This window comes from Sesamum indicum, linkage group LG7, assembly GCF_000512975.1.
Source record: "Sesamum indicum cultivar Zhongzhi No. 13 linkage group LG7, S_indicum_v1.0, whole genome shotgun sequence".
Lineage (NCBI taxonomy): Eukaryota > Viridiplantae > Streptophyta > Magnoliopsida > Lamiales > Pedaliaceae > Sesamum > Sesamum indicum.
Window position 1 is genome coordinate 7,624,990 of NC_026151.1, and position 26,784 is coordinate 7,651,773.

The 26,784-nt window shown below is 34.1% G+C and overlaps 4 protein-coding genes across 8 annotated transcripts in view; 1 reads left to right on the forward strand and 3 right to left on the reverse strand.

Annotated features, from left to right (window-relative positions):
• Positions 1-4,379, reverse strand: part of LOC105166536 — a 9,580-nt gene extending 5,201 nt beyond the window's left edge. The window contains exons 1-4 of one of the 3 annotated variants that reach the window (XR_002287435.1): positions 3,690-4,379; positions 2,110-2,196; positions 421-524; positions 238-288 (exon numbers count right to left, since the gene is read on the reverse strand). Coding sequence is in view for 2 of the 3 variants with exons in the window: in XM_011085919.2 (XP_011084221.1) it covers positions 238-288; positions 421-524; positions 2,110-2,196; positions 3,690-4,169 (722 nt within the window). In the remaining variant the exon portion in view is untranslated. The remainder of the gene's footprint in view (positions 1-237; positions 289-420; positions 525-2,109; positions 2,197-3,689) is intronic. The other 2 variants (XM_011085919.2, XM_020695414.1) reach the window with 2 other exon arrangements.
• On the reverse strand, positions 6,250-7,848 carry LOC105166537 (beta-D-glucosyl crocetin beta-1,6-glucosyltransferase-like). Its single transcript, XM_020695269.1, has one exon. It carries the CDS (start codon positions 7,675-7,677, stop codon positions 6,250-6,252), a length of 1,428 nt encoding a protein of 475 aa, XP_020550928.1. The 5' UTR covers positions 7,678-7,848.
• Positions 14,499-21,482, forward strand: LOC105166539 (probable U3 small nucleolar RNA-associated protein 7). 3 transcript variants are annotated; one of them, XM_011085923.2, is made up of 9 exons: positions 14,499-14,737; positions 14,939-15,031; positions 15,116-15,181; positions 15,282-15,371; positions 15,514-15,646; positions 17,143-17,261; positions 17,664-17,731; positions 18,675-18,723; positions 20,046-21,482. In XM_011085923.2, the coding sequence occupies exons 2-9, from the start codon at positions 14,975-14,977 to the stop codon at positions 21,075-21,077; spliced, it is 1,614 nt and encodes a 537-aa protein (XP_011084225.1). In that variant the 5' UTR covers positions 14,499-14,737; positions 14,939-14,974; the 3' UTR covers positions 21,078-21,482. The 3 variants fall into 3 exon arrangements, with proteins under 3 accessions (XP_011084225.1, XP_011084226.1, XP_011084224.1); XM_011085924.2 differs by having other exon boundaries at positions 14,499-14,713; positions 14,944-15,031; XM_011085922.2 differs by having other exon boundaries at positions 14,500-14,737; positions 14,944-15,031.
• LOC105166540 (cytochrome b-c1 complex subunit 8-like) lies at positions 21,799-23,945 on the reverse strand. Its single transcript, XM_011085926.2, has 2 exons — positions 23,652-23,945; positions 21,799-22,141 (listed from the first exon to the last, which is right to left on the reverse strand). Exons 1-2 carry the CDS (start codon positions 23,819-23,821, stop codon positions 22,093-22,095), a joined length of 219 nt encoding a protein of 72 aa, XP_011084228.1. The 5' UTR covers positions 23,822-23,945; the 3' UTR covers positions 21,799-22,092.

A 26,784-nucleotide genomic window follows, 5' to 3' on the forward strand; every position in this document is an offset into this window, starting at 1 on the left:
AGTTTGCTTAAAAAAATTAGCAAAATCAATGAACTTTGCGTGGAGAAATGTATGCAGCAGCTGTAATTTTTTATTTTTCTTATGCTTTTAATATTATCCAGAGAACAGTTAATATTGAAGGCCACAATTTGCATGATAAATCTTGGAATGTAAAGAAGAATGTAACTGAATTGCCAATACTAATTTGTAAAGAAATATTATAAATAATTTTTGAAATTCAGAGAATAAAATCAGTACCTCGAAATAGCATCTTTTGCTTCAAGAGAGTCCAAAATAATACCATCAAAACTGCAGGCATGAAATGGCATCACTAATTGTACAACAACGTAGACAGAACTTGTTAACAATATATGCAACTGACAGATATTTAACCAAATAATGAACTTCAGAGTGACATGAAGAACAGGGAGAGCGACATACATTGACCAATCAATATAGCCATATCTTTCAGGGGTTAACATTGAGACTTGACCTCCAATTTCTTGCCAAACTGTACGGGCTCTGCCATCTCCCAGGGCATATATCTGTTAAAGAAGGGATAAAAGCTTTTGAACATGCAAATGAAGAAGACATACAGAATATTTAGAAATTGACGAAGAATACAAGTTAAACTGTCTGCTTATGTAGGTCAAACAGCTAACTCCTACAAGAACTCACATGTAGAGTGGAGAACCCTATATTTTATGAAGAGTTCAAGTTAAATTATCCACCAGTATTAGAGCAGAGAACTGCAGCAGGTGGTGTGTTTCAGATACATCAAATTCATATCCAATCAAATGAATTAGCTACTAAAGCTTAGGAGTTGATGAGGGCAGACACTCAGATGTCATACAAACTAAATTTACTGAGAGTCTTTTACTTCACACCTAATGCCGGTAAGATTACTAACTAGTCTTCCACAGTCGCACCAATACACAAAAAGGTTGTTATTGAAGTAATATATGTCAGAACTTAGAATCTACATACCAGAACTTGGAAGTAGACACAGAGAGCTGCCCAATTAGACTTTTGCGCTCCTATATTTGATACAATTTTCGGCACTTCGGTTGGATGTCTCATTCTCAAGGTTTAGCATAACCTATCTGTACAGGTAATAGGGCTTCCTTTTACTTAATTACATTGAGAGCTTATTGAATATATTTTATGTTCTCTGGGCCATACTTTACACTTTTCCACAAACTTTCTTTTTGTTCTTGGCAAGCAGATGTTAGTTTTAGCAATGAAAGGAAGGAGATAGAGAAGGAGAGACATGAGCACAAAAATTGGGCAACTGGTCTTAAGATGTTAAATAAACTTAAGACCAAGAGCAAAATAGCCTAATATGAATTTATTTTCATAGAATCATCAGCCAGCTTAAAAGTTGGTTTTATCAGTTAAATTTATATATTATAAGAATTTTAATATTAAGACAACATGAGATAGTAAGATACATATATCCATATAACCAAAATCTCACTGGAGAGCAAAATTGTTATTAGAAAGAGCTAAAACATGAACAAATATAAAGATGCAACAATGTTCCAAGTAGTGGATTTTAGAAGTTTCCAGATAAGCACATCAAGAAGCTAACGTCATGTGCTCATTGGGTAACTTCGCCATCCAGTGCTCTGCATGCCATTAGTGGTAACGGGACAAGTTTGTACCACCCAGGATCTGCTCAGCATGGTTTTAGCAAGACCATAAACCCGCCCTCTGGTTCCAGTTGGACCCGGAACCCACCTCACTCCACTTCAAACCCGCCCTAAGCCCAACCCAACTTCGTACCCAGCTGGTCTTAATGGCAAAATCCAATTATTTCTTTTTTCCTCCAATTAATTAATGTAATTTAAAAAAAAAAAAAAGTTATTGTTTATGAACATTTAATGAGCTATTATTTTGTTAAAAATATATGTATTAAATAAAATAAAACATCTAAAATTAATAAAATATACTTATAATTATTATTCAGACTCGGTAAATAAAAACCCATCCCTCGACCCAAAACCACTAATTTAGACCCGGTCCCCAAACTACCCCCCAATTGCCATCCTTAATGTTAGCAACCATTGTCATCATGAATTGAAGTAACAGTAAAAAAGCATTGAAAGGCAAACCTTTCAGGAAAATTACCTTAAGCAGATAGCCAAGACCTTTCAAATTCTTCATCACAGAATATAGCATCAACGTTGAAGGATCTTTCTTCATGTTCCCTAGTATCTTACACACATAAAACAATGAAGTATTAAATTACAAAGGTTACTGCAAAAGCACTCGCAATATTAGTAACGCCTGCATATTTTAATCAAAAGACAGCATTAAAACATATTAAATTGATGGAAAAAAAAATGAGATGTTACATCCTACTACTAAATGCACTTTAGAAGCCAAAATAAACAAATCAATGAATAGTGCTAACCATTTCAAATCTAGAGATCTATTAATTAACACATGATAGTAGTTTTTAGATTGATCCCAAAAAATAATGCATAGTGACCTTTTGCCATGAATTAGATATAAGGGCAATCCAAGTATAAAGGATTCTAATAACCCAAAAAAAAAAATTATAAGGGCTTCTACGCAAATTGCTGAATACATGAAAAAAAAAAAGCCCATAAAGGGAGAGGCTTCTCTCTTTCATTAATTTTTCAATTGCCCACATGGTTAAAAAACATGTGGATTCAATTCTCTACCTGTTGTAACTCAAATTCTTTTGGAAGTATGGATTGTTCCACTTTACCACATTTACTGTTCTTGCATGATCATGTTTCCCATTTTAAAGTGTTTTTCTTTAATAAAGCAGTACTATCGCATTTCAGGTTTGATTCCATGCATCAACAACTAATCAAGGTCAGCAGAATTTGCACATGTTTCTAATATAAGCAAAAACGAATAATCTTGTATAGATGATATATAGCTTCACAATAGTGTAGGCCTATGTTCGGGACTTCAACTATTTTCCGCATTTTCTTCAACTACCGTTCCACTTGAAAAGGGATTGCATGACTTAGAAAGAATAAAAGATGAATAGATGAACGATAAAACTTGACCAGAGCAATTTAATCTTAAAGCACTTTACAAGAACTTTGTCACTAGAGTGAAAAAGAAGTGTGCATCTATGATCTACAGAGATCGAATAGCTGTCATCACACAAACACAAAACTGACCCAATCCTTCATAAGTTGCATTTATAGTTTAGACTTATAAGAGAATATAGGACAATTATTAATTGCACTACAACCTGAAATCAGCAAAATATGCCACACCGCTCTTAACTTTCATATTGAATAACGAATCCTGCCTTCTACAGATATGCAGGCTGAGTTATCATTGTTTTCTAGATCAAAATCACCAAACTAGTGCATATACAAATCTTCAGCTCCCCCTGAACATTTGTTTGTCTAACCGTGCATATTCCTTAAATTTCAACATCAAGAAAAGGTAAGAGCATTGCAGATGCAGGAACTGAGCTCTTCTTCCCCCAACAGACAAGCTCAATCTTGGTATTTATAATTGTACATTCTCTAATCATCAGATATAAGTACTCAGTAGTTTCAAGAAACATGATCAGGTGCTACCATTTATTCTCAGCAAATACAACTAATCTGCACCAACACAAACTTCAGGAACGAAAACCCGTTCTAATCTATGGATTCATATTTTGCACATTACATCAAAAACATGTACAGAAAATGTATTGGTCAATCACTTACCAGACTGATTCTTGGAGGCCGAACGCCGATCCTCGGCTGACTTCTGAGCCAATTGAGCCTGCTTGCGTTCAGCTCAAGCCGCCAGCCCGGCACAAACTCCAAAGAGCTTCCCAACTCCAACCCCTCCTTAACGGACCACCTCCACCGCATTCTCTCTCCGCTAACTCCCTGCCGGAAAACCGACATGATCGAGCTCTGCAAAACCATGGATGCGAAAGCAAACGTGAAAATCACCATGAAAATGCACAAGTAGAACCACGATTTCCCTATAAAGGGAGCGAAGGAGAGCTTCCGCTTATGGTGGTGGTGAGATCGGGAGGTCTTGTGGGACGACGCTGTCTTAGAGGAACGCGAAACTGCCGCGTCGGTGCTATAGTTGTTGTATCGTTTGAACGGAAACCGGTCTCGGATCGAGTACAATGCGGCCGCCGTGGGGTCGTCGGAAGCGGGTTCCGGGCTGGGTACCTGGGTCCGACCCATTGATTCGAATCCCAGAAATGGGTCGGCTCACTGGTCTCTCAAGGTGATACTGCGTAACAGATAGAGAGAGAGAGAGGAGCGAGCGCGAGCGGGAGCGGGAGAGAGGAGGGAGTGTTGGGTAGTGTGACAAAAACCTGAAGAAGAAGAAGAAGAAGAAGGAAGAAGTGAAATGAGAAAATATTGTTGAACTTTCCGACGGGACGCGTTAAAAACCCTTTACGCGCTTCTTTCAGATATATGGCAGCGGAAACTGGATCCAATCCATCTAAAATTCAACTAATTTTCTTTCTTTTACCAAAATATAACTGAAATTTTCTTTTTCTAAATATAAATTTTTTGCAATATTCCATCTTGATATGATTTTCCATCTTCTTATTTTTTAGTTATTACCAACAAGAGATTGGGCTTGATCCGACCAATTCAAAATTATTTTGGCTCAATAAAAAGTATGTCGGTTTGATTAAGGTCTAATTGGAATAGAATTGATCTTAAATACGTGTCGAGTACATAGATTGATCTTAGGTCGGGTCTGCGTAAGGTCTACTTATTCAAGCTGTTTGGCCGACCCAATTGGCAAATTTTTTGTTTTAATAATATTTGGCATGTAATATTTTTATTTTTCTAAATTGAGTATGTGTTTTAAACTTTTGAAACTCTAAAATATTTATCGTTATTATTCTACTTAAAAATAGTACGTTAATTCGTTAAAACTCTTTGGTCCTATTTACTTTGTGATATGAGTTGTTTAGGTAAGGTCCAAGTGGCAAGTGAATTTATATATTAAATAATATGTATAAATGTCCTCCTTTAATTATTCCCTTCATTTTTTATTTTAAATATTTAATTAGATAACTCTTTATTAAGTATTAAAAACTTAATTAATTATTCCACCTAGAACGTGGAATTTATATGGACAAGCTATCCAACAAAATTTCTTACTTTTATACTTATATATATTTTACATATTGATATTTAAAAAAAATGCTAGAGTTTTTTAGCTTTATTTTCATACTGACAACTCCAAATTAAGTTTCTATAAAATTAATTTGAATGTAACGTGATATTTTAGAAAATCAAAAGAAATACATAAACAATCTAAATTTGCCAATTAGATGGACTGATAAAATCTGTATGAATTTGATTGGTAAAAAACTTATGAGTCTAGGTCGATTGTGTAATTGATTAATAATAAATTATTATTTAAACAAAGTCAAGATAATTATATATATTACAACAATGTTCGATTTATACACAATAAAAATTGGAACAGTTTATATTTTTTCGACAGCAAGTTTATGAAATACTTTTAATAGTAATATGTTATCATTACAAGAAAAGACACATAGAATTGCTCTATTTATTGTTTGATTTTGGCATAAACTTAAATTTTGAAAAAAATATTTTTTGTAACCTTATTATGGAAAATGTAACACAAACTTTAATAGCTAAGACCCACATCACACTCAATTATTTTCTCTTCCAAACCCCCCAACTCACATGTAACAGATTCGAAAGCTGCCAATTCTCATAAATCATGATAACAAATAGACATACCTCTCGAATTGAATTTTCTATTTTAAATTATATTATATCTTCTAATTCATTTAATATACATAGATTTTATGTATAAAAGGTATTATTATGTATTTTATTTAAGAATATATTTTATACACGCGGCTTATATATATTCTATAGAATAGTAGTTAAAATTAATTTAATTTACAACAAAAGAATCCTGATTCACTCAATCCGAAACTAATAAAACAAAAGGCAATATAAAGCCTAAAACATTGCATAGAGGAAACTCCGAAAGGACAACATAGAATACTTCAAAGTTAATAATTAGTTGAACAAAGTTCTTGAGATTTATTGCTATTACACTTAAAAGTAATCATCCAAAACAACAGAGTTGGCCTTTGGCTACCAAATCTCTCCTCGTAGAAAATCTCAATGCATACTCCATCTTGACAATTGCAATTGGATTCGGACAATGACTCCTTAATTCCCACAAATTTGTGCTAACTTGTGAGCAGTTTCGTCCATCTCTTCTCTGCTCCTCGACCTGATTCTCTCCCTTCGTTCAACAACTTGTCTTCTCAATTCCCCCCCACTTTTCCCCACCACTACATCTCTGATCACCTTCGCTATCTCTTCCCTCTGCAGCCTTCCCTCGTTGTCTCTCTTGAATTTGTGCTAACTTGTGAGCAGTTTCGTCCATCTCTTCTCTGCTCCTCGACCTGATTCTCTCCCTTCGTTCCACAACTTGTCTTCTCAATTCCCCCCCACTTTCCCCCACCACTACATCTCTGATCACCTTCGCTATCTCTTCCCTCTGCAGCCTTCCCTCGTTGTCTCTCTTGACCTCCACGCCAACCCCAAGCTCCGCTACCAACTTAGCGTTCATGGGCTGGTCAAGATGCATCGGCATGGCTATGATCGGCACCCCAAACTCGATGCTCTCCGTCAACGAATTCCAACCACAATGACTCACGAATCCCCCCACGCTGGAATGGTTTAGGATCTTGGCTTGTGATGCCCATTTCTCCACGATCCTCCCTCTTCCTCCCACTCGTTCCAGAAACCCTGCAGGGAGCGTCTCCGCGACCGTCGTCCCGTCTCCTTTCGGGAACCGCAGTATCCAAATGAAGTTCACATTGCTAAGCTCCAAGCCATAAGCTACCTCCTCAATCTCTTCCCTTTTCAAGAAATACTCGGTCCCGAATGACACGAACACGCACGAAAACTTGTCTTTCTGGCTCAGCCAGTCCATTAGTACTGCCTCATCAGCATCATCGTCGTCATAGTCCCGAACCAAGGAACCAACCGGGACGAACTCCCTGTTCAACATCTCGGAGAGGTAGTCCATGTACTTCCCGTCGATCTCTCTTGAGCTATTCACTATGATTGTTCGGCCAGAGTTCCATCCGGCCTCTTCGTCTGGATCTTTCTCTTCGTTCTTTGAACTTTCCAGAGCCCCAATCGCCATAGACAGCTCAAACTCCGTTAGACGGATGGCGGGGTAGGGGAACTCCACGCCCCGGCGCTGCCCCAAGTGACAGAAGTACGAGAACATGGCAGCGCCGGAGGTGAAAAACGTGACCGAAGGGATGTCTTTCTTGGACGCTATGGCTCCGGCCCAACGCAGGAGAATGTCGTGGATTAGGAGGTGGGGCTGCAGAGTTGTTAAGATGTTGGAGAAGTCGGGTTTCGCCGCTCTGAGGGCGGATCGGAGGGCGGAGTGGAGGTGGAGGGGGAGGCCGTTGGTGGTGTGGTAGTGAGGGGGGAGGTGAGGGGAGGAGGGGAGATGGAGGTGGAGAAGGTGGATGGAGTTGGAGTATTTTTGTGGGATTTTGTTGGCGATGGAAGTGAGGTTTGCTGGCGTAGAACAAATGTAGCAGTGGAAGTTTCTGTCGGAGAGTCTCTTGGCTAGCTCCAAGAACGGGGTGATATGGCCGTGAGCCAGCCATGGGAACATCAGAACTTTCAGGCACTCTTTGTCTGAACCCATCCTGCTCTCTCTCTCTCTCTCTCTCTCTCTCCACCGATGGATATTGTGAATTCTTGAAATTCTCTCTCTCTCTCTCACTCTGTTGGTTGTCTGAAAATAGATGAACTGTAGAATGTTAGGCGCACAGGTTCTTAGTTCTTTACAAAGACCTCGTCTGTATTGCGGCGATGTCTCTAAGAAGACAAATTCTCATTGGGACCGAACACTACAATAAATAAAAAATTTAAATCTAACTAATATAAACGATTAAAATTAATAGGCATAGTTAATAAATGATCACACATTAATTATTGTTACTCGTGGATTTATAATTGTGACTAAATAATTTTTGGTAGTGTATAAATTAAATTTTTGTCTCAATTTCATTTAAATCATAACTAATGATAATTATTTACTACGAATTTTAGTTCTCAACCATTTCACTACATGTAATAGTAAATTTTCTTATAGTGATTAATTACATTTAAATTCTTTTTAAAATATGAAATTATAATTTTTCTACAAAATATTTTAAAAATTACACCTACACCCTTTCAAAATTTTTGGGCCAAAACATGGTGCATGTTCGGCCTCTTTTAATTTGGGTGTTTTTTGAGGTGTTTTGAAGTATTTTGAAACAATAATAATTTTTAGGTTTGCATTTCATTTGTTTTTCGACCAAAAAAACTACACTAAGTAATTTGACAGTAACAATAATTTTTGTATTCCAAAACACAAGATCAAACGTCCAATGCTTATTTTAAATTATCTCCAAAAAATAAATCCAAACATACATGCTATTTTTAATATATATTTATTTATCTTTATTTTTTTTTCTCTCTATTTCCACAAAACACACCACAAAAATGAATCTAAACATAATTTACATTCAAGTGTATTATAATTATTGTTATATCTAGCCATCTTTTTTACAAACTCATCTTTATCTTGTTGTTTGCTACGATTTTATCTGATCTATTATTCTTTTATGACATTATATACAATAAAATTAACTTAGAATAAAAAACTTAATAGTTAATTTATTAATTTTGATGAACAAAAACCTTCAGAACTCATTTTGAGCAATTCATATAAGAGAATATTAACTATAGAAGATTAAGTGATATAGTGATAATATTGAAATGCTCATTAAGTATAGGAAACTTTACATCACCCTCTTTTGAGATTATGTGTCTGTAATATAAAAAATTACATTTAATATTTTTTTATGTTTATTTTCATTTAATAGATAAATTTATTTATTAGTTAAAATTTATAAAATTTTGTTGATATTAGCAAAAAAGAAAAATTGAGCAAAAATCCATATTTCTTCCTGAGTGACTTATTAGTCACTTATTATAAGTTAAATAAATTTTTTTTTTTATCAAACTATTATTGTACATCTTCACACGTTCTAACACACGTGAAAAGGTACATTTTCACCCCTATAATTAGGGTAGCTGGTCCGAATGTTTGACTTGCAAAAATCAGTAGTAAATTAATTAGGAGTAAATATAAGTTTTTTATATGTTGTTGCTAATATCAGCAAATTTAGTGAATTATAATTAACAAAGTGATCTATTTGTTGGAAAAAACAAACGTCATAGGTACTAGATATAATTTTTTAAATCACAAAAAAATTATATGTAATTATATAAAATTTCAAGGGAGGATTATGTAGCTATCCCTTTTTGTTTTGTCACTATAATATTCCTAGTTTTAATATTAAAATTAATTGTGTAAAAGTTGTGATCACTATCAATAAATAATTATAGAAAAATAAACTTAAAACTATCACTCTAAATAATTCATAACAAAGTATTTAGCAAGAATACAAATGCAATGACTTAATACAACACAAATATACGATTATAAATTGTCATTGATTATTAATATGTGTGACGGTATTTTAAAAAAGATATTGTGATTAAATTAAAACTGGTGTTGATGTAGTTGGAATTTTAACGAAAGGACGAAATGAAAACTTTACCCATGACACAATAGCTCACCAGGTAAAAATACGATTTACGAGAGGGTTTCTTGGTAGGTTTTTTGTCACAATCAATGAATAGTAGATGTGTTAGAAAATAATATTTTTTATATTTATAGCAGTGTTGAAAGTTATATAGGGTGGTGAGTTGTATGTGTTTATCATTTGCCTCATATATGTTAAATTATTTTTTTACCCTCGCATGTGAATATTTTTTACTAATATACGTCATACAACCTCCCACTCTCGGATGGAATAAGCACTAACCGGTGTAATATTTTGTTCGAGAGTAAATGATCGAGAAAATATACTAAGTCTAATAAATGGGAATGGGTGGGTGGGAACTATTAATTGTTCTTCCACTTACTCTCTTCCTTACATTTGCACACCTATTATTATAATATTTTTTATGTACATCTATCCAGTGTATCGTATTCAATTAATATTATTAATTTTTTTAAAAAATTATTAATTTTTAGGTTTTTTCTCTCTATTTCTCCTACTTCAAATATTATTTTAAAGTTATTTGATTATTTTTATATTATAATTTATCTATATATGATAAAAATTTTTATCAAATAATATTTTTTATGTACAATGTATCGAGCGTGTCGTATTCAATTAATATTATCAAAGGAAGCGTGCGGTGATCGTCCTCCAAAAGTAATTTTTCTTCCTTTTGTTTATGTAAAAAGGGAACAAATAAATCATATTTCGTAAATAGTAAATCACGTCAATCCTTCGGCAATCACGTGGGGCGTTGGGAAACAAACGTAAGTATATAGACAAATTCTCCTACCCACATTGCAGAATTTTGGATTCCCCAAGAAACATTTATTTTATATATATATTTTGGGCGGCAAGTTCAGTGAGTTACGGCAATTGTTGATTTGGATAAATAATGAATTTTCTAATGATATTGAATGTATTGCTTTGTCCTTTTATTTTCACATTATGGACAATATGTAAGTTAATTATGAATGACCATTAATTCATATTAAACAATATTGATCTGTTTTACTTTATTAAATATAAATAATTAATAAAGTTTTTAATACAATGTTACTTGATAGACTATATAATAAATAGGGAGTGTATGGTACTGAAAATATATAAAAAAGACGATTTGATGGTTTAACATTTATCAAAGTAAATGTCACCACTATCCCAAGTCCGGCAAATTTGATCAAAGGCGCCGAAAGAGTTTAATGTAGTGCTACTAAATGGCTTATAAGTTTTATATTCATCTGAGTTTAGAATAAATTTACTTAGTTTTAAAAATATTTGTCTCAATGGTTGTCTGAGATTAAATATGAAGGCAGTTACTATCTTGATATAGATTGAGCCATAAGCTTATACTAAAAAAATTGCCCGCTTTCTCTTTGATGATTTGTCATACGATCATGAAAATAGTTGAAATTATGTATTGGTATACCAAAAGTCTTCCAACCCCTAAATATTTAAGCTTAATTTGGCATGATCGTCTTAGGCATCTAGGATCGATAATGATTTCCTGTTCTATTGAGAGCTCGCATGGTCATCCATTAAAGAACCAAAAGGTTCTTTCACCAAATGATATGTCATGTAATCTTTGTTCACGAGGTATTAATTAATAGATGTCTCTAGAAAATGGTCTCATGCATGTGTTTAAACTACCCATGATCTTGTGTCTGTTAGACTACTTGCGTAAATAATTAGATTGAAGGCACAATTTCCACAATACCCAATTCAAAAAAATTGTTTAAATAATACTAGAGAATTCACTTCAAAGGCATTTGAATATTATTGTTTGTCAATAAGAATTGATGTCGAACATCCAGCCGCATATGTACACACTCAGAATAGTTTAGTTGAATCTTAAATATTAAAAGACTACAATGAATTGTTAGAACTTTACTTAGGAGATCAAAGTTACCTGTATATGCTTGGGGATATGCTGCATATTTAGTTAAAATTAGACCAACAACTTATTAAAAATATTTCAATTTCAACTTGTATTTGGTCGACCCCAAAATGTTTTTCATCTTAGAACTTTTGATTGTGCAGTTTATTTACCAATTGCGCCTCCAAGACGCACAAAAAATGGGTCCATGATGTAGATGAGGTATTTATATTGGACTTGACTCTCCCTCCAGGTGGCAGAAAACCATCCACCTCTGGCAGAAAGCCACATGGATCAAGACAAAGCTAGAAAGATGTAGATAAATATTTCACACCCTAACCATTCCTTAGAAATTTAGGTTCTATTCAGTAGAAGGCTTATCCGACCCATATTCTTGCAGCCAAGTAGGATTCTTTGGGAATTCTCGTCAACTGCTTTTGGATTTTGAGGGGACCTATCCATGACAACCACCAACCAGAATCTTCCCTTTCAGTCCCTAGGGTCGTGCTTCTTCATCCATCAGGATCCTATGGCTATAGAAGCAAGTCGCACAAGCACACGTTTGAACGCATTCCAAAATATTACAGCAGACATATTATCTCATTATCTTCTACACAATTAAGTTGTCTTATTTCTTTTGACTTTATGTTTTCAAATTGTTTATGACTTGAATGTCGGAGTATTATTTATTTATTTATGTTTGCAATCCCCTTCTTATGCTTGTAAAGAATTCAGCCGAAAAGCGTCAAGTTCAAACATTTCTCTAATGAGCGATTCTTGCTCGCATCAATATGGGTTATTTAATAATAATTTTCTAAGAAAATGAAAAATAAATGTATCATATTTGATTTACTTTATTAAATATAAAGAATTAATAAAGTTTTTAATACAATATTACTTGATAGACTATATAATAAATAGGGAGTGTATGGTACTGAAAATATATAAAAAAGACGATTTGATGGTTTAACATTTATCAAAGTAAATGTCACCACTATCCCAAGTCCGGCAAATTTGATCAAAGGCGTCGAAAGAGTTTAATGTAGTGCTAATAAATGGCTTATAAGTTTTATATTCATCTGAGTTTAGAATAAATTTACTTAGTTTTAAAAATATATGTCTCAATGGTTGTTTGAGATTAAATATGAAGGCAATTACTATCTTCATATAGATTGAGCCATAAGCTTATACTAAAAAAATTGCCCGCTTTCTCTTTGATGATTTGTCATACGATCATGAAAATAGTTGAAATTATGTATCGGTATACCAAAAGTCTTCCAACCCCTAAATATTTAAGCTTAATTTGGCATGATCGTCTTAGGCATCTAGGATCGATAATGATGTCCTGTCCTATTGAGAGCTCGCATGGTCATCCATTAAAGAACCAGAAGGTTCTTTCACCAAATGATATGTCATGTAATCTTTGTTCACGAGGTATTAATTAATAGATGTCTCTAGAAAATGGTCTCATGCATGTGTTTAAACTACCCATGATCTTCTGTCTGTTAGACTACTTGCTTAAATAATTAGATTGAAGGCACAATTTCCACACTACCCAATTCAAAAAAATTGTTTAAATAATACTAGAGAATTCACTTCAAAGGCATTTGAATACTATTGTTTGTCAATAAGAATTGATGTCGAGCATCCAGTCGCATATGTACACACTCAGAATAGTTTAGTTGAATCGTAAATATTAAAAGACTACAATGAATTGTTAGAACTTTACTTAGGAGAACAAAGTTACCTGTATATGCTTGGGGATATGCTGCATATTTAGTTAAAATTAGACCAACAACTTATTAAAAAAATTTCAATTTCAACTTGTATTTGGTCGACCCCAAAATGTTTTTCATCTTAGAACTTTTGTGCAGTTTATTTACCAATTGCGCCTCCAAGACACACAGAAAATGGGTCCATGATGTAGATGAGGTATTTATATTGGACTTGACTCTCCCTCCAGGTGGCAGAAAACCATCCACCTCTGGCAGAAAGCCACGTGGATCAAGACAAAGCTAGAAAGATGTAGATAAATATTTCACACCCTAACCATTCCTTAGAAATTTAGGTTCTATTCAGTAGAAGGCTTATCCGACCCATATTCTTGCAGCCAAGTAGGTTGGGAATTCTCGTCAACTGCTTTTGGACCCCTATCCATGACAACCACCAACCAGAATCTTCCCTTTCAGTCCCTAGGGTTGTGCTTCTTCATCCATCAGGATCCTATGGCTATAGAAGCAAGTCGCACAAGCACACGTTTGAACGCATTCCAAAATATTACAGTAGACATATTATCTCATTATCTTCTACACAATTAAGTTGTCTTATTTCTTTTGACTTTATGTTTTCAAATTGTTTATGACTTGAATGTCGGAGTATTATTTATTTATTTATGTTTGCAATCCCCTCCTTATGCTTGTAAAGAATTCAGCCGAAAAGCGTCAAGTTCAAACATTTCTCTAATAAGCGATTCTTGCTCGCATCAATATGGGTTATTTAATAATAATTTTCTAAGAAAATGAAAAATAAATGTATCAAAAAAATATAAAAAATAGTAAAAATATAATAATCTCGATTACTAAATTTGAAAAATAAAAGTATAATGATTAAATAAAAATATAAAAAATACATTGATTGATATTTATGCAAATTTTTCATAATTATATTTATTATTTTTCATTTTAAAAAATATAAGGGTAAAATAATAATTATTGAAAAAATAATTAAAAATATAAACAAAAAAGTTAATTAGGTATCAAAATCATATTAATGATAAAACTCAAATATCAATTAGATTATTTATAATTATTCAAACACAAAAATAATATTAATAACAAAATTCGAGTACCAATATAAATTTTAGCCCTTATATTAATCAAATACATAAAATTGGGCCAATGCAACATATTCCAAACTCCAAACTCGTCAATTGGGCTTTAACTGTTTCGGTAGTGGCCTATAAACAAATCCATAAGCCTGTACATTTTCCTTCTGTACTTTTTCTTTCGAGAAACCACTTAAACCCTTCTGACCTTAACCCTCCCTCAGAGGCTCATACAGTTGCTCAAGCCTCGAACGGTAGAGTCACCTTCCGATTTTCTCCGGCGACGTCCGGCGAAATTGCTGTTCAGGCCTCCTCCTTTGTAGCTCCGGGTCGATTTGTTTTCGTTCCAATTGGCCGGCGGGTATAGCGGAGTTCTGAGAACTATGTATGTGTTTTTTTGTGTGGTTTATGCTTAACCTTGATTAATGGAGTCGGAGCTTTAAATGCTACTGGGTTTGGATTTGTTTACGTGTGCGCTGGTTCGGACCATTGGTTTATATTTAGTGTTATTGTTTGTCGTGCTTGTTTGTTCTATCATAGTTTCTCCGCGTTTTAGTATAATATGATTAATGTTCTTTTCCACTAGTGCAGCATTGTCTAACTGTTTAAGAAGGCAAAAAAGATGGAGGTGAAGGCAGCTAACATGGACCGAATAAATTTGATACCCGCTGCAGAACAGGTAAAGTAGAGCCTAATACTGGCAATTTGTCTGAAAAAGTGTTGTTTGGAAAAGTTTTTATTGGATTGGATTTGGGTATTGCAGGGAGTTTCTGAGGAGGAAGATATGAAAGTAAAGAAATATCTCAGGGGTAAAGCTACAGATTTAGGGGTAATGGATTTAAGAGAGTTTTACTACTATTATTTGTCTACTATGAGTTCCTTTTATTTGTTTAGATTTTGTTATAATTATTTATGCGTTTCTCTTCCAGGCTTTACAAGATAAGAAATTGAAGGGGCAGCTTGCTGTGAGGGAAGAATTGTATGGGAAATCTGCACAAGCTGCTGCCAAGGCTGAGAAGGTGACTCCTTGTTTTTACCATGAATAGACAATTTGCCCTGGGGTTAAATGTTCCTATAATGTCTGTGTAATTTGTATTAATATTGAGTTTCTGAATGTATTGTCAGTAATAGCATTTTTGTGTTATGTTTCCATTTTTTTAGTGGCTTATGCCAAGTGAAGGAGGCTATTTGGAAGTTGAGGGTATAGAGAAGACATGGAGGATTAGGCAGGAAGCAATTGCTGGTGAAGTGGATGTGCTGAGCTCAAGAAAACAGTTTGATATCGTCTTGCCAGGTCTGACCTGAAGTCTTAGTTGCTTTCGCATATTTTGCTGGCGTGATAAGAAAAAGTTTATAGTTCTCTATACGTGCTATTACATGATTTTCAACTCATTTGTAATTTGTGTAGCTTATGTCACAGCAAATCTTCCATGGATATCAGAAGGAGAATAAAATAGAGTACTGGAATTCAGCTGATGTAATTGGCATGAGATTGATTTTGTAAAGCTCGGCTGGACTTATTTATTAATATATCTTACAAGTTCCCATATGTCATAAGATGTTTTTAAAACTTATAAGAGGATGCATTTTATTTTGGTTATAAGTTCGAGTATTTTTTGAAATGTGAATAATATAAGACGACGACACCTATAAAATGTTTATAATACCAAATTACCAATTCTGTAATTAACATTGTCAAGTACTGGAGCTTGTTACTTCCTCAAAGATAACTTATGAACCCCCTATTTTTCCTTGAAGAATTTATTAGATTTTAACATCTTATTTTGGGAATTTATAATGTTTAAGGTGCTTATAAGTTACACAAAACAATATCTTTGAAACAACAAATTTAAATTAATACGAAGAATCCAGAAGTAGTCACAAGAAAAATACAAATAGATTTGATTTCATGAATTATATTTATTTTTACCTCAGGCTTCAAAAAGCAATTACATAGCAATGATATGATGTATGTTTCCTCTTCAATTATTTGTGGATGATTGACTCAATATGATTGCTGATTGTGATCCTGTATTTCCTTGTGGATATATGCATATTCATTTACGAAGTCTTCTACGATGAAATATAGAAGTACAGAGAAAAGTTAGGGATGAATTTGATGTTAAATTGTTGCTAAAGGTATATGAATATTGTGTACTGTGGATGTGTGCATGTATAGGTTACGGTTCTCTTTTCAGGAATTTTGGAAATTCTTTATTGGCTATGATTGATTATATGGTTAAAGCCCAAAGTTTACAAGCTGGAAATTATGCTTCTAGATAAAAACCATTTCAAATCTACCTGTACTAAGTAGCCTGGGATTTGTTATTGCTTTGTCAGTTCCTTTATTCCAGATAAATCGTCTGGGTTTTATGTTTCTGTGTCTTATCAGTTCATTACAAAGCAAAGATTGATGTAGGCTTATCAAGTTTTCTTAAAGCTTATTTAGCATGTGTGATGCCAGTTTATGTTTCCTAATGATATAGAAGCTTGATTACTAACACTATTGCTCTAGTATCCTCCAGGCTCAAAGAAGCTCCATTTAAGCTGTGCTTCAAATTTGATGAGCTGGTGGATCTTTTGGCGTAGTGCTTAAGGGGTCTGACATATTCCCTTAGATACTGTGGACGTTGCTTAATTTCTAGAAATGTAGATAATACTAACCGTGAATGTCTAGGAGTCTGATGTGAAATTTCATATTGTATCTTGAGCTTACTTTGTTTCCTTTCATACTGCAATTTTCTTTTTTTTATGTTTCATCCTATTAATGGCAAAAAGTACTATTATCAGAGCTTGGTCCGTACACTCTGGATTTGTCCTTGAGTGGTCGGTATATGGTAGCAGCTGGAAGAAAAGGTCATCTGGCCCTTTTGGACATGAAAAATATGGACCTTATTAAAGAATTTCAGGTACTCTCAACACTTCCAAACCATGTCTCTGCTTACTGTTGTGCATTCCTATTCATAGTTAGGGGTTTCAGCCCCAGCTCGGGCTCAATGTCTTTATATGTCTTAATAAAACTATGCGGGAGATTCACCTTTTATGATTCCTAATTGGGACCTTCTATAAATTCTCTTTAGGGTTAAAAGTTTAAACATTTGAAATTCTTCTACAGCATGATTTATAAATTAAACCAAGCACTTGTTTTACCAAGTTCTGAGCAGCTGCATACATTAAGAAAGAAGCCAAATACACTATGCCTCTTGTAAGATTGGGATTTTGAACCTTCATATGTTGTACTGCAAATCAATAGTTAAGTGTGTTGGATGGTATAGAATATGGATATGTAAGTTGTAGAGATTGTTTTGCAGGTTAGGGAAACAGTTCGTGATGTGGTATTTTTACATAATCAGAAGCTTTTTGCTGCTGCTCAAAAGAAGTAGGTCCTCTCATCCTTTTGGTTACAAAATCAAATGAAAATGAGCAGATTTGGTTTCTCATTAGAAATTTGATTCATATCACCACATCGTATGATGCATATCCTTTTCTTATTGCTGTTTATTATTTATGAATTGCATGGAATACAGAAACATTATCCTGCGTTTGATGTTGTGCTTTTGCTATTTCAAGGTCTGTTTCTAATTCTATTTTGATTGCTGTGACGAAGATTAATCAAATCTACATCCTTAAATTGAATTGTTAAACATTTCGAAAAATATCTAGGGAAACCTTCTGGTATCTTTATTAATACTAATTATATAAATATTTAAATTATTTTTTACATTTGCACTGTCCTTCAAAAAGGCGCGTGCCACGTAGGAGCCCTTGGCGCCATGCGCCATTAACTACTATGGTTATAGCGGAGTTCAATAAAATCATTGCTCATTACTGCCTGCCATCTCGTCTTATTCTATAGGATAACCCTTGTTCATTGATTCACGCTTTGGGTTGTCTGTGTATCATGGTGTGGCTGGACTTTGGTGATTGTACCTATTTTATGCGAGTTGGTTGGTTTAATGTACAAGACTCATGGGAGGCCAATGTAAGTCAGCTTTATATTTTTCGAAGATTCAGGGATCATAGAATGTCGGTGCTTATTGTCGGTTAGCCACTTGCTAACTTTTCGTTAATCTGATTCTGCATACCATGTGCCAAGTAGCTCGGATCAAACATTTCTAGGTATCCAACCTCATCATCTCATCCACTAGCTTTTGCAGTTGGTTGCATGGCACTGACACTCTAATTGCCAGTAAAAGATTGAAAAGCTTTTTCTGGTGTAAGGATATATTTCATTTGGTTATATTAGCCCTGAAATGTCGTATTTCTGTAATAATAAATATAAAATTTTGCCCATTCCTGAACTTTGTACTTGAATGTGACAGGTACGTGTATATGTATAGTGACAATGGTACTGAATTGCACTGCCTGAAGGTTAGCAATTGAACTTCTTACTACTATTTTCAATCTTTAGCGTGCTGAAGTCTTATTCAGTAGTTTAAAGCCCACTTTACTAATGTCACATCTAGATATTACAGTTGTCCTGACTTCATTTTATATATTTGTTTATGTTTGTGGATGTATTTGTGTGATTATTAAGGTGTCTGTTTTTTTCTTTTTCGTTTTTGAGCATCCAAGTTGAACGTCTAGTTAAAGTTTGCTTTGTGTTACTTTACTTCAGCTATCCATGTAGAATCTAAGTAATGACATAGACACATTCCTTTTGCAATTTACTTTCTTATGCACCACAAAGCTGTTAATATTTTTAGTTAGATATACACTTTTACCAAGTTCACAGCAAATATTAGTTCAGATCTTAACATGCTGGAATCAAGATATTAAAGATTTTTATCCTCACTCCACGATAATTAACTCTATGGGGAGAGTTGCACACTGAGATGCCATGCAAGTTGAATTTGTAAATATGAAATAGGTGCTTGCTGACATTCTGGAAATCTTAGGTTGGGTTGGGATCAACTAATTTGGACTTAAGGAAGGGTGAATGCATATGGATTATCAATTAGCGTAAAATTTTGGAAAATAAAGATTTGGTTCAGGATCCGATAGATGTTTGCAAGTCTGTGAAGTTTATTAAGAATAGACATTTCCAGAATCCAGAGGTCTGTTTTCAAGGATCTGAATTCCTTTGAATATATAGTAGTTGTAAGAATATCTCAAACACATGCGTAGGATTTGATACTCGTAAACCTAGTGGGTCTTTGACTTGAATGATCATGTTCAAATAAATCAATATAAATCTTCTGAAATATATATATATATATATATATTTTCGAGTGCTGTTTTTTGAGTTTGTGAACCTTTAAGTTATTTTTCAATCATTCAGGGAATGCATTGACGAATCGACTATGTTAACTAATCATCTGTCCTTTGGATTCAAGATCATTTCCGCTTTTTGGTACTTTGTATGACTGTCAGATAGCCTTACAAGTTCTATGCATCTGGGTTTCACTTTTTTTCTTTTTCTTCTTTTGGCATCTGGGTTTCATTATTGTGAATACACTTGGAGACTTGTTTGGTGACCGTGCAGAAAAAATGATGTGGGAACAAAGACTGTTCTTATGTTGGTCTTATCAATAAATGATTTTATGGCTTATGCATCGGGAGCCATTCTCTGTTGTCCTAAAAGCTCATTTGACCCAAATTTGCATCACCCAGAAACTAGAGAGTAGTCTCTAGATCTGTAGCATGTACACAGTCCTAGAGCAAAATATGACCTTGATCCCTTTTTCTACCAGGAACATGGTGCTGCAGCAAGGCTTCAATTTCTGAATAAGCATTTCCTATTGACATCCATAAACAAACTTGGGCAACTTCATTTCCAAGACATAACAACAGGGGAAATGGTAGGCAATTTTCGAACTGGTCTAGGTCGCTCTGATGCCATGGAGGTAAATCCGTTCAATAATGTGACCGCAGTTGGTCATTCGGGTGGTACAGTAAGCATGTGGAAGCCTACCAGTGCTGCTCCACTTGTCAAAATGCTTTGTCATCAAGGACCCGTTACAGCTTTGGCATTCCACTCAAACGGCCATCTCATGGCAACAGCTGGAATGGAGAGGAAAATCAAGCTTTGGGATTTGAGGAAGTTCGAAGTTCTCCAAACATCACCAGGCCATGCCAAGACCATGAATTTCAGTCAGAAAGGTCTACTTGCTACAGCCACCGGATCTTATGTGCAGATATTGGGAGATTTCTCTGGGTCTCAGGAGTATAGCCGCTATATGGGCCATTCCATGGCTAAAGGATACCAAATACAGAAAGTGGTGTTTAGGCCATACGAAGATGTATTGGCCATTGGGCATTCAATGGGTTGGTCATCCATATTGATTCCTGGATCTGGAGAACCCAACTTTGATACTTGGGTGGCAAACCCATTTGAAACACGTAAACAGAGAAACGAGAAGGAAGTTCGCTCTCTTCTCGACAAACTTCCCCCAGAGACTATCATGCTGGACCCAACAAAGATTGGTTCCGTGAAGCCAACAAGGAAGAAAGAACAGCCGACTAAGCAGGAGAGGGAGGCAGGGAAGGAAGCTGCTGTAGAAGGCGCTAAGAGTATTTCTTTCAAGAAGAAAACAAAAGGTAGGAGCAAGTCGAGTAAAGTGGCCAAGAAGAAGCAAGAAGCTGTAGCCAATGCCAAGAAACCTTTCTTGGAGCAACAAGCTAAAGATGCAGAAACGTCGAAAAAGAAAAGGAAGCGCAATGAAGTCGAAAATCAACTACCAAAGTCCCTGCAGCGATTTGCTCGCAAGGTACCTACAACATGATTCTACTCAAACCATGAGAATTTTGGTTCTTCATTTCCTTTTTCATCTGAGCATTACTTAGAAATTCTTTTTAGCAAACGTGGATGTGCTGTAGAAATGTTTGAAACACTTGCAATTTACGTGAAGTAGTGTATGGTCGTTTTAGTTGGGGTACGCCATAGAAATAGTTGTTTGAGATGAAGGACTTGTGTCATTAGAGGTTGACTTCGCTGTTGTATTGATTGTAACTGCAAAGCTGAGTTCATCGTACATTCTTTCTCATACTTCCATGCGGCCCCAGCTTTCTATGTTTATGTTTAAATTGATATAGAATTTCAGGCAGTGTTACGAGGAAGGAAATACTTCTGTTTTAAATTGTACCTTAAACTTTTTTCCCCAGAATAGTTAAATTAGTTAATTTCTTTATATCTTTTTTTTTCATTATTATAATAACTTATGCTTCTAAATTTAACATCTAGAAAACAATTGTTATTTAGTTATAAATTCTATTATTTATCTATACCATTTATTAATGGTGATACTTGTAGAATAACTATCTTGATGGGCATGGCAGAATATTTGTTGATACAAGTATCTTTAAACATATTTATCCATTCACAAAATATTCATTTCTTTAATCAACTAATTCTCTCAATAATTTTTGTATTCATTCATATTCAACACGAATTGTATTTGTATTCATGCATATTCAACATGCATATTCAAATTCGAGAGATCGATAGCAGAAGAATGAATTGAACAACTTAGCATAACGTACTCTCAAGCATCGGACTATAGCAAATTTATCACAAACGATTTGAACAAACAGCATTGTTTTCTGTGGACTCACGAGAAAAAGACCAAGTCATTTAGAAGCATTCTAAGTAGTACATGGAACAAATGTTAGGAAAACAACTATCTGCAATTGAACATAACTTGAAATCCGTCACCTGCAATGGGAGGTGAAACCGCAACTCAGCTTATTGACTAACCTGAAATAATGGAACTCTCCAAAGACTAATTGAGTTAATTAGCTTCAGTATCTGTGATTCATCTTCTCCGCTTCTTGGTACCACTGCACATACCTGCAAGCACAAAAGGGTGTAAGAACGAAGAACTTCAAACTAGTGAATAAAAATTAAAAATGGTGGGACAACAGCGGGCAAACACAGCAAAATTGCAGAGGTAGGTAAATGCAATCATTAAGTTACTATTTTACTGCCATGGTCAACCTCAGGATTCCAAGAAGTTCATAGAGATTATTTGCCAGAGGTCTGGTTCTAAGTGAAATGTCGGGCTAAACTCAACCACGTACACTAAAAATTAATGAGATTATCATAGACTATAAGCCCCCCTTTTCAAGTGATGAAAGTATCTTACCTGACACCATCTGTGTTAAAGGTAAGATTGAGTACAAGTACGTCATCTAAAAACTTAATTGATTTTTCAACTTACAGTTAGTACAAACTCGGACGGATATTCTTGCAAATGAATTAAAACTTATAGTGGGTTCAGCTGTCAGGTAATATTATTCACTTTGTGATTATGTTCTTTATTTTTCTTATATCCTAACTCTATCTTGCAGTATCATGTGGAAGATAACATATGGAGGAGCTATTTTTATCAGACCCAGACCTTCAAGATATTTCTAGATGTAGGAATAATGAGTCCACAACCTCAATCTGTATGGAAAAGAAAATATTTAAATCTCATGATCCAAAATTGCAGTCACCATCACCCTCACCCTCACAACCACCAGGACACTAACCTATTCGCTTTTCTTCTTAAGTGTCTAACATAGCAGCAGTACACAATTAGAGAAGAAAGTAAACAAGGGACATCGAAGAAAGGAAAATAATCTTGCAACTTATCAAAGGTACCTAACAAGGGTGCAGCAGCACATATTTGCACATAGAATGACGAAGTCTAATAAAAAATAAATTTCGACAATGAAAAAACCAAGAAAACAAGAAATTCTAAGATGATTGTATAACGTAATGGTTTGCATCAATCCTTCCTAGTAGGGCAAATTGTGCTGATCAGAGGTTGAAGCTACCTTCAAAGTAAAATTAATGTCACCTTAGCTACATGCCCACATGTTGAGCAAAAGCATTCGGCTCTTTACATGGTTTCTACTTGCTTAGGACAGACAGGAACAATGTAGTTGATTTCATTTACACAGGCTCAGTGATGTAGTACAGTTAAACCGAGCAATATTTACAACTGAATTGAGTTGTGCATCACCTAACACAATTCTATCACACTTATATGTTAGTTCTAAACCAAAAACGGTTCATGGTCCGTAATCCTCCCAGGATTAGGGCTCATTATCCCTTTTTCATTGGACACGACAAAAGAAGCTTTACCCCAGTGCATAAGCCTCATCAAGTGGGATGAATATATCCTGGTCTTAGATACCGAGGAGGTTGTGAGGTGAAACGCGAATTACATCTAGAGAATCCAATTGTCCGGCCATTAACCCTAATCTGAATTAGGAACCCACTCTCGGATCCCGACACAAACATACATAATACTATTGATGCAACCCATCGCAAATACAACAAACAAACACAGATAGATATACAGTACACTTACGAGTAGGTGCCGACAAGAGGGCCGAGCAAGAGAGTGGCGTTGAGCCAATTATCAGAGATCTTGTGGGCGATCTTTCCGGGTAAATCTTTCCAGAGGCCCGGCATCACCTTCTGCTGGAACGGCGACAAAGCGTACACCACTGCCTTCATCCTCACCGGCTGCTTCCCCATTTCTCTCTCCAGAAATTTGCACGAAACCTCTCGCTAGCCAAGAAACAAGTGACAGAAAAGCAATAACAGACAACAAATCGCAATGAAAAAGCTGATTGAAGAGCTCCCCTTCGGCTTTGTCGGATCATTTTGGGCTGCATCCCCATAGCTCATATGTTTGGGGCATTTGCCCAAGATTGCTCTCTCTGCCATTCTTGCATTGTTTGTTGTTGCCCCAAAAGCCCAATTTGAAAGTTTTGGATCATCACACCTGTTTGTTTGTGTTTTCATTTTGGGTTTTCAGTTCAAATTTATATAGATTTTTATATAAAAATAAATATTTAAATTAGTTAATGAGATTGTAGTGTATTAGATTGTGCTGTCGTTAGATCAATATATTTTCAATGAGGATACCTATAAATAAATATTTTTTCACTTTAATTACTATTTCAAAAATTGAAAAATGAAAACAATAAACTTTAGCAGTCAGATCCTCTTTGAAGTCAAGTAATTAAGTCAATCAAGTTGTGTCACGTAAATCTATATCAATTAATATTTATTTTTATAAACAAAATATTACATAAATTATGTCAAATGAATCGATCATGTAATGACAAACATTTGATGGTATTTAACTCTTTAAATCAAATCAAATTGCGAGAGACAACATCATATGTGTTTAAATAGATTATAACTCAATCTCTTTAGACACCTATATAATAGGATTCTTGAAACTCATTTTGAGATCTATAATAAAGAATGAAGATTGAAATTAAAAAAGAAGAATTCACTTCAATAAGTTCATCAAATTCAAGAATATTTGCGATGAAACTTAAATTCTTTGTTAAAAGCACAAATCAAGTTATGACATTTAATTCGAAATTATGGCCCTAAGTCCTAGTACTAACATTCCAAAATGTCAAATTCAAGTTTGTATGAGATTCAAGTTGAGATATTCCGCCATTAAATCCCCAAATTCAAAGTTAGAATTATAACATTTTCTTTAAGATTATGATGTTATGTCCTCTAAATAACATTATAAAATGTCAAATTCAAAGTCGAAAGAGATCTAATGAAAATTATTGAAATCCCACATTGAGCGTCAAAATTCGTATCAAAAAATAAATAAAGAAAATTTTGATAAATAGGATATATAGATTTGAGATAATATGGGTAAAATCTAATAAATCTTTGAATCTTAATCCGCAGATTCTTTTTTCAAAAATGGAAAAATAGCTATTTGACAATTTGGAGGTAAATCTCCATTTTAGTTTCCTTCAAACTTGAATTGATGTCTCCTTGTTTGGCTTAACTGTTATGTGTTGGTTGCCTTGTTGTCTTCTTATTTGGCTTCACCTGTTATTTGGAATTGTTGAAAAACACCCATATTTATAGTTATACGGTGGAAACTCTTGTCATAATTGTTTGATGAGAAGGGCCGTTTAGATTGGTCCTGTGATTTGATTCACATTATTTTCTTAATCACTAAATGTGATTTAAATTACCAAATCATTGATATTTGCTTCTTTTTTTGCTTGAAGTTCCTTCTACCGTGATTGACACCACAGACCTTTTGGTAGATTATTTTCTATCAGGCCATATTAAATATATTTTGGTCTAATTATAAAAAAAAGAATGAAATAATACCATACTTCACTTGGGATGCATCCATCTCAATTACAAAGTCTAAATTCGATAGGGACTTTTTTTCGGTTTATTGAACTTTTAATTGCTATTTTTTTCTAAAAATTTCAATATCAACAATATATCTTTTTATGTTTATATTTTTGTTAAAAAGTTAAATATTAATATTTATCGTATCTGATCGATACGGACCCACCTAATGTAATTTGATTGGCTTGATTATTTGATAAAATTGAAAGGTTAGTACAATAAATAGTCATATGGCAATTTAGTATATGATATTAAAAAATATAAATGAATATTATAATTTCGGCTACGAAATTTAGAAAAATAAATAAATAACTCAAACATCCTTTACACAACAGGATTACTAATCTTGTTCATCATATGTATAATTCAAATTATTAGAAGTTGAGAAAATACTAATTAATATTGTTTAGCCTCATCAACAAGCTGGCACCACTAAGATTCTAAAATTCTTTTAATTAGTCAGATCTTGGGACCAAATTTTTTTTAAAAAAAAAAGTCTTGGGACCAAATCCACCACCAAATAATAAATATGTGGTATTTATTTTATTCCCAAAAGATCTTATTCTTTAAAATAATAATTTACATTATTATCAAACGACTATTGTTTTTGCCGACGATGTCTTAGCGTAATGGTTAAAGCTGAGATTGAGGTCCCATAAACAAGTTCGAGTCCCACAAAATGTATAAGTATTTGTTTCATTTTATATGAATTATTGTAATTCGTTAATATTTTTAGTCATAGTAATGTATTAATTGAATTAATATAATTTATTATTATTTTTAATTATATTAATGGATTAATTAAATTGTATATATTACTTAAAAAAAAAAAAGTTGAAACCATATCGATTATAATCTCTTAACTAGTCATTCTTCTTATATATTCTCTCTATTTCTTTCTAGTTTGAATTTCATAAAAAGTTGAAACCGTAAGGAGAGTAAATTAGCACAAGAAAAAATATGATTTTTTTTGTTATAGTTAATTATTATGGTAAATAAATAAATTATGATGATATATAAATTGATCACGACTCTGCAACGATCATTAACTATTGTTTCCGTAAGTGAGGCCATTAATCACAACAATCGTAGTAAATAATTTGGTCATAATTAAAAACACGGCAAGAAATATACTTTTAACCATGACTACTTGCCATAGTTAATAATCAATAGCCATAGCGTATAGCCAATGACCACGACCACAAAAACGGTTGTTGGTCGTGATTTTTTTGAATGTGGTAAAAATATTTGCCATGGCTCTTAGTTGTGATAAATAATTTTTTTATAGTGGAAAAGTTAGGTTTTTGCAT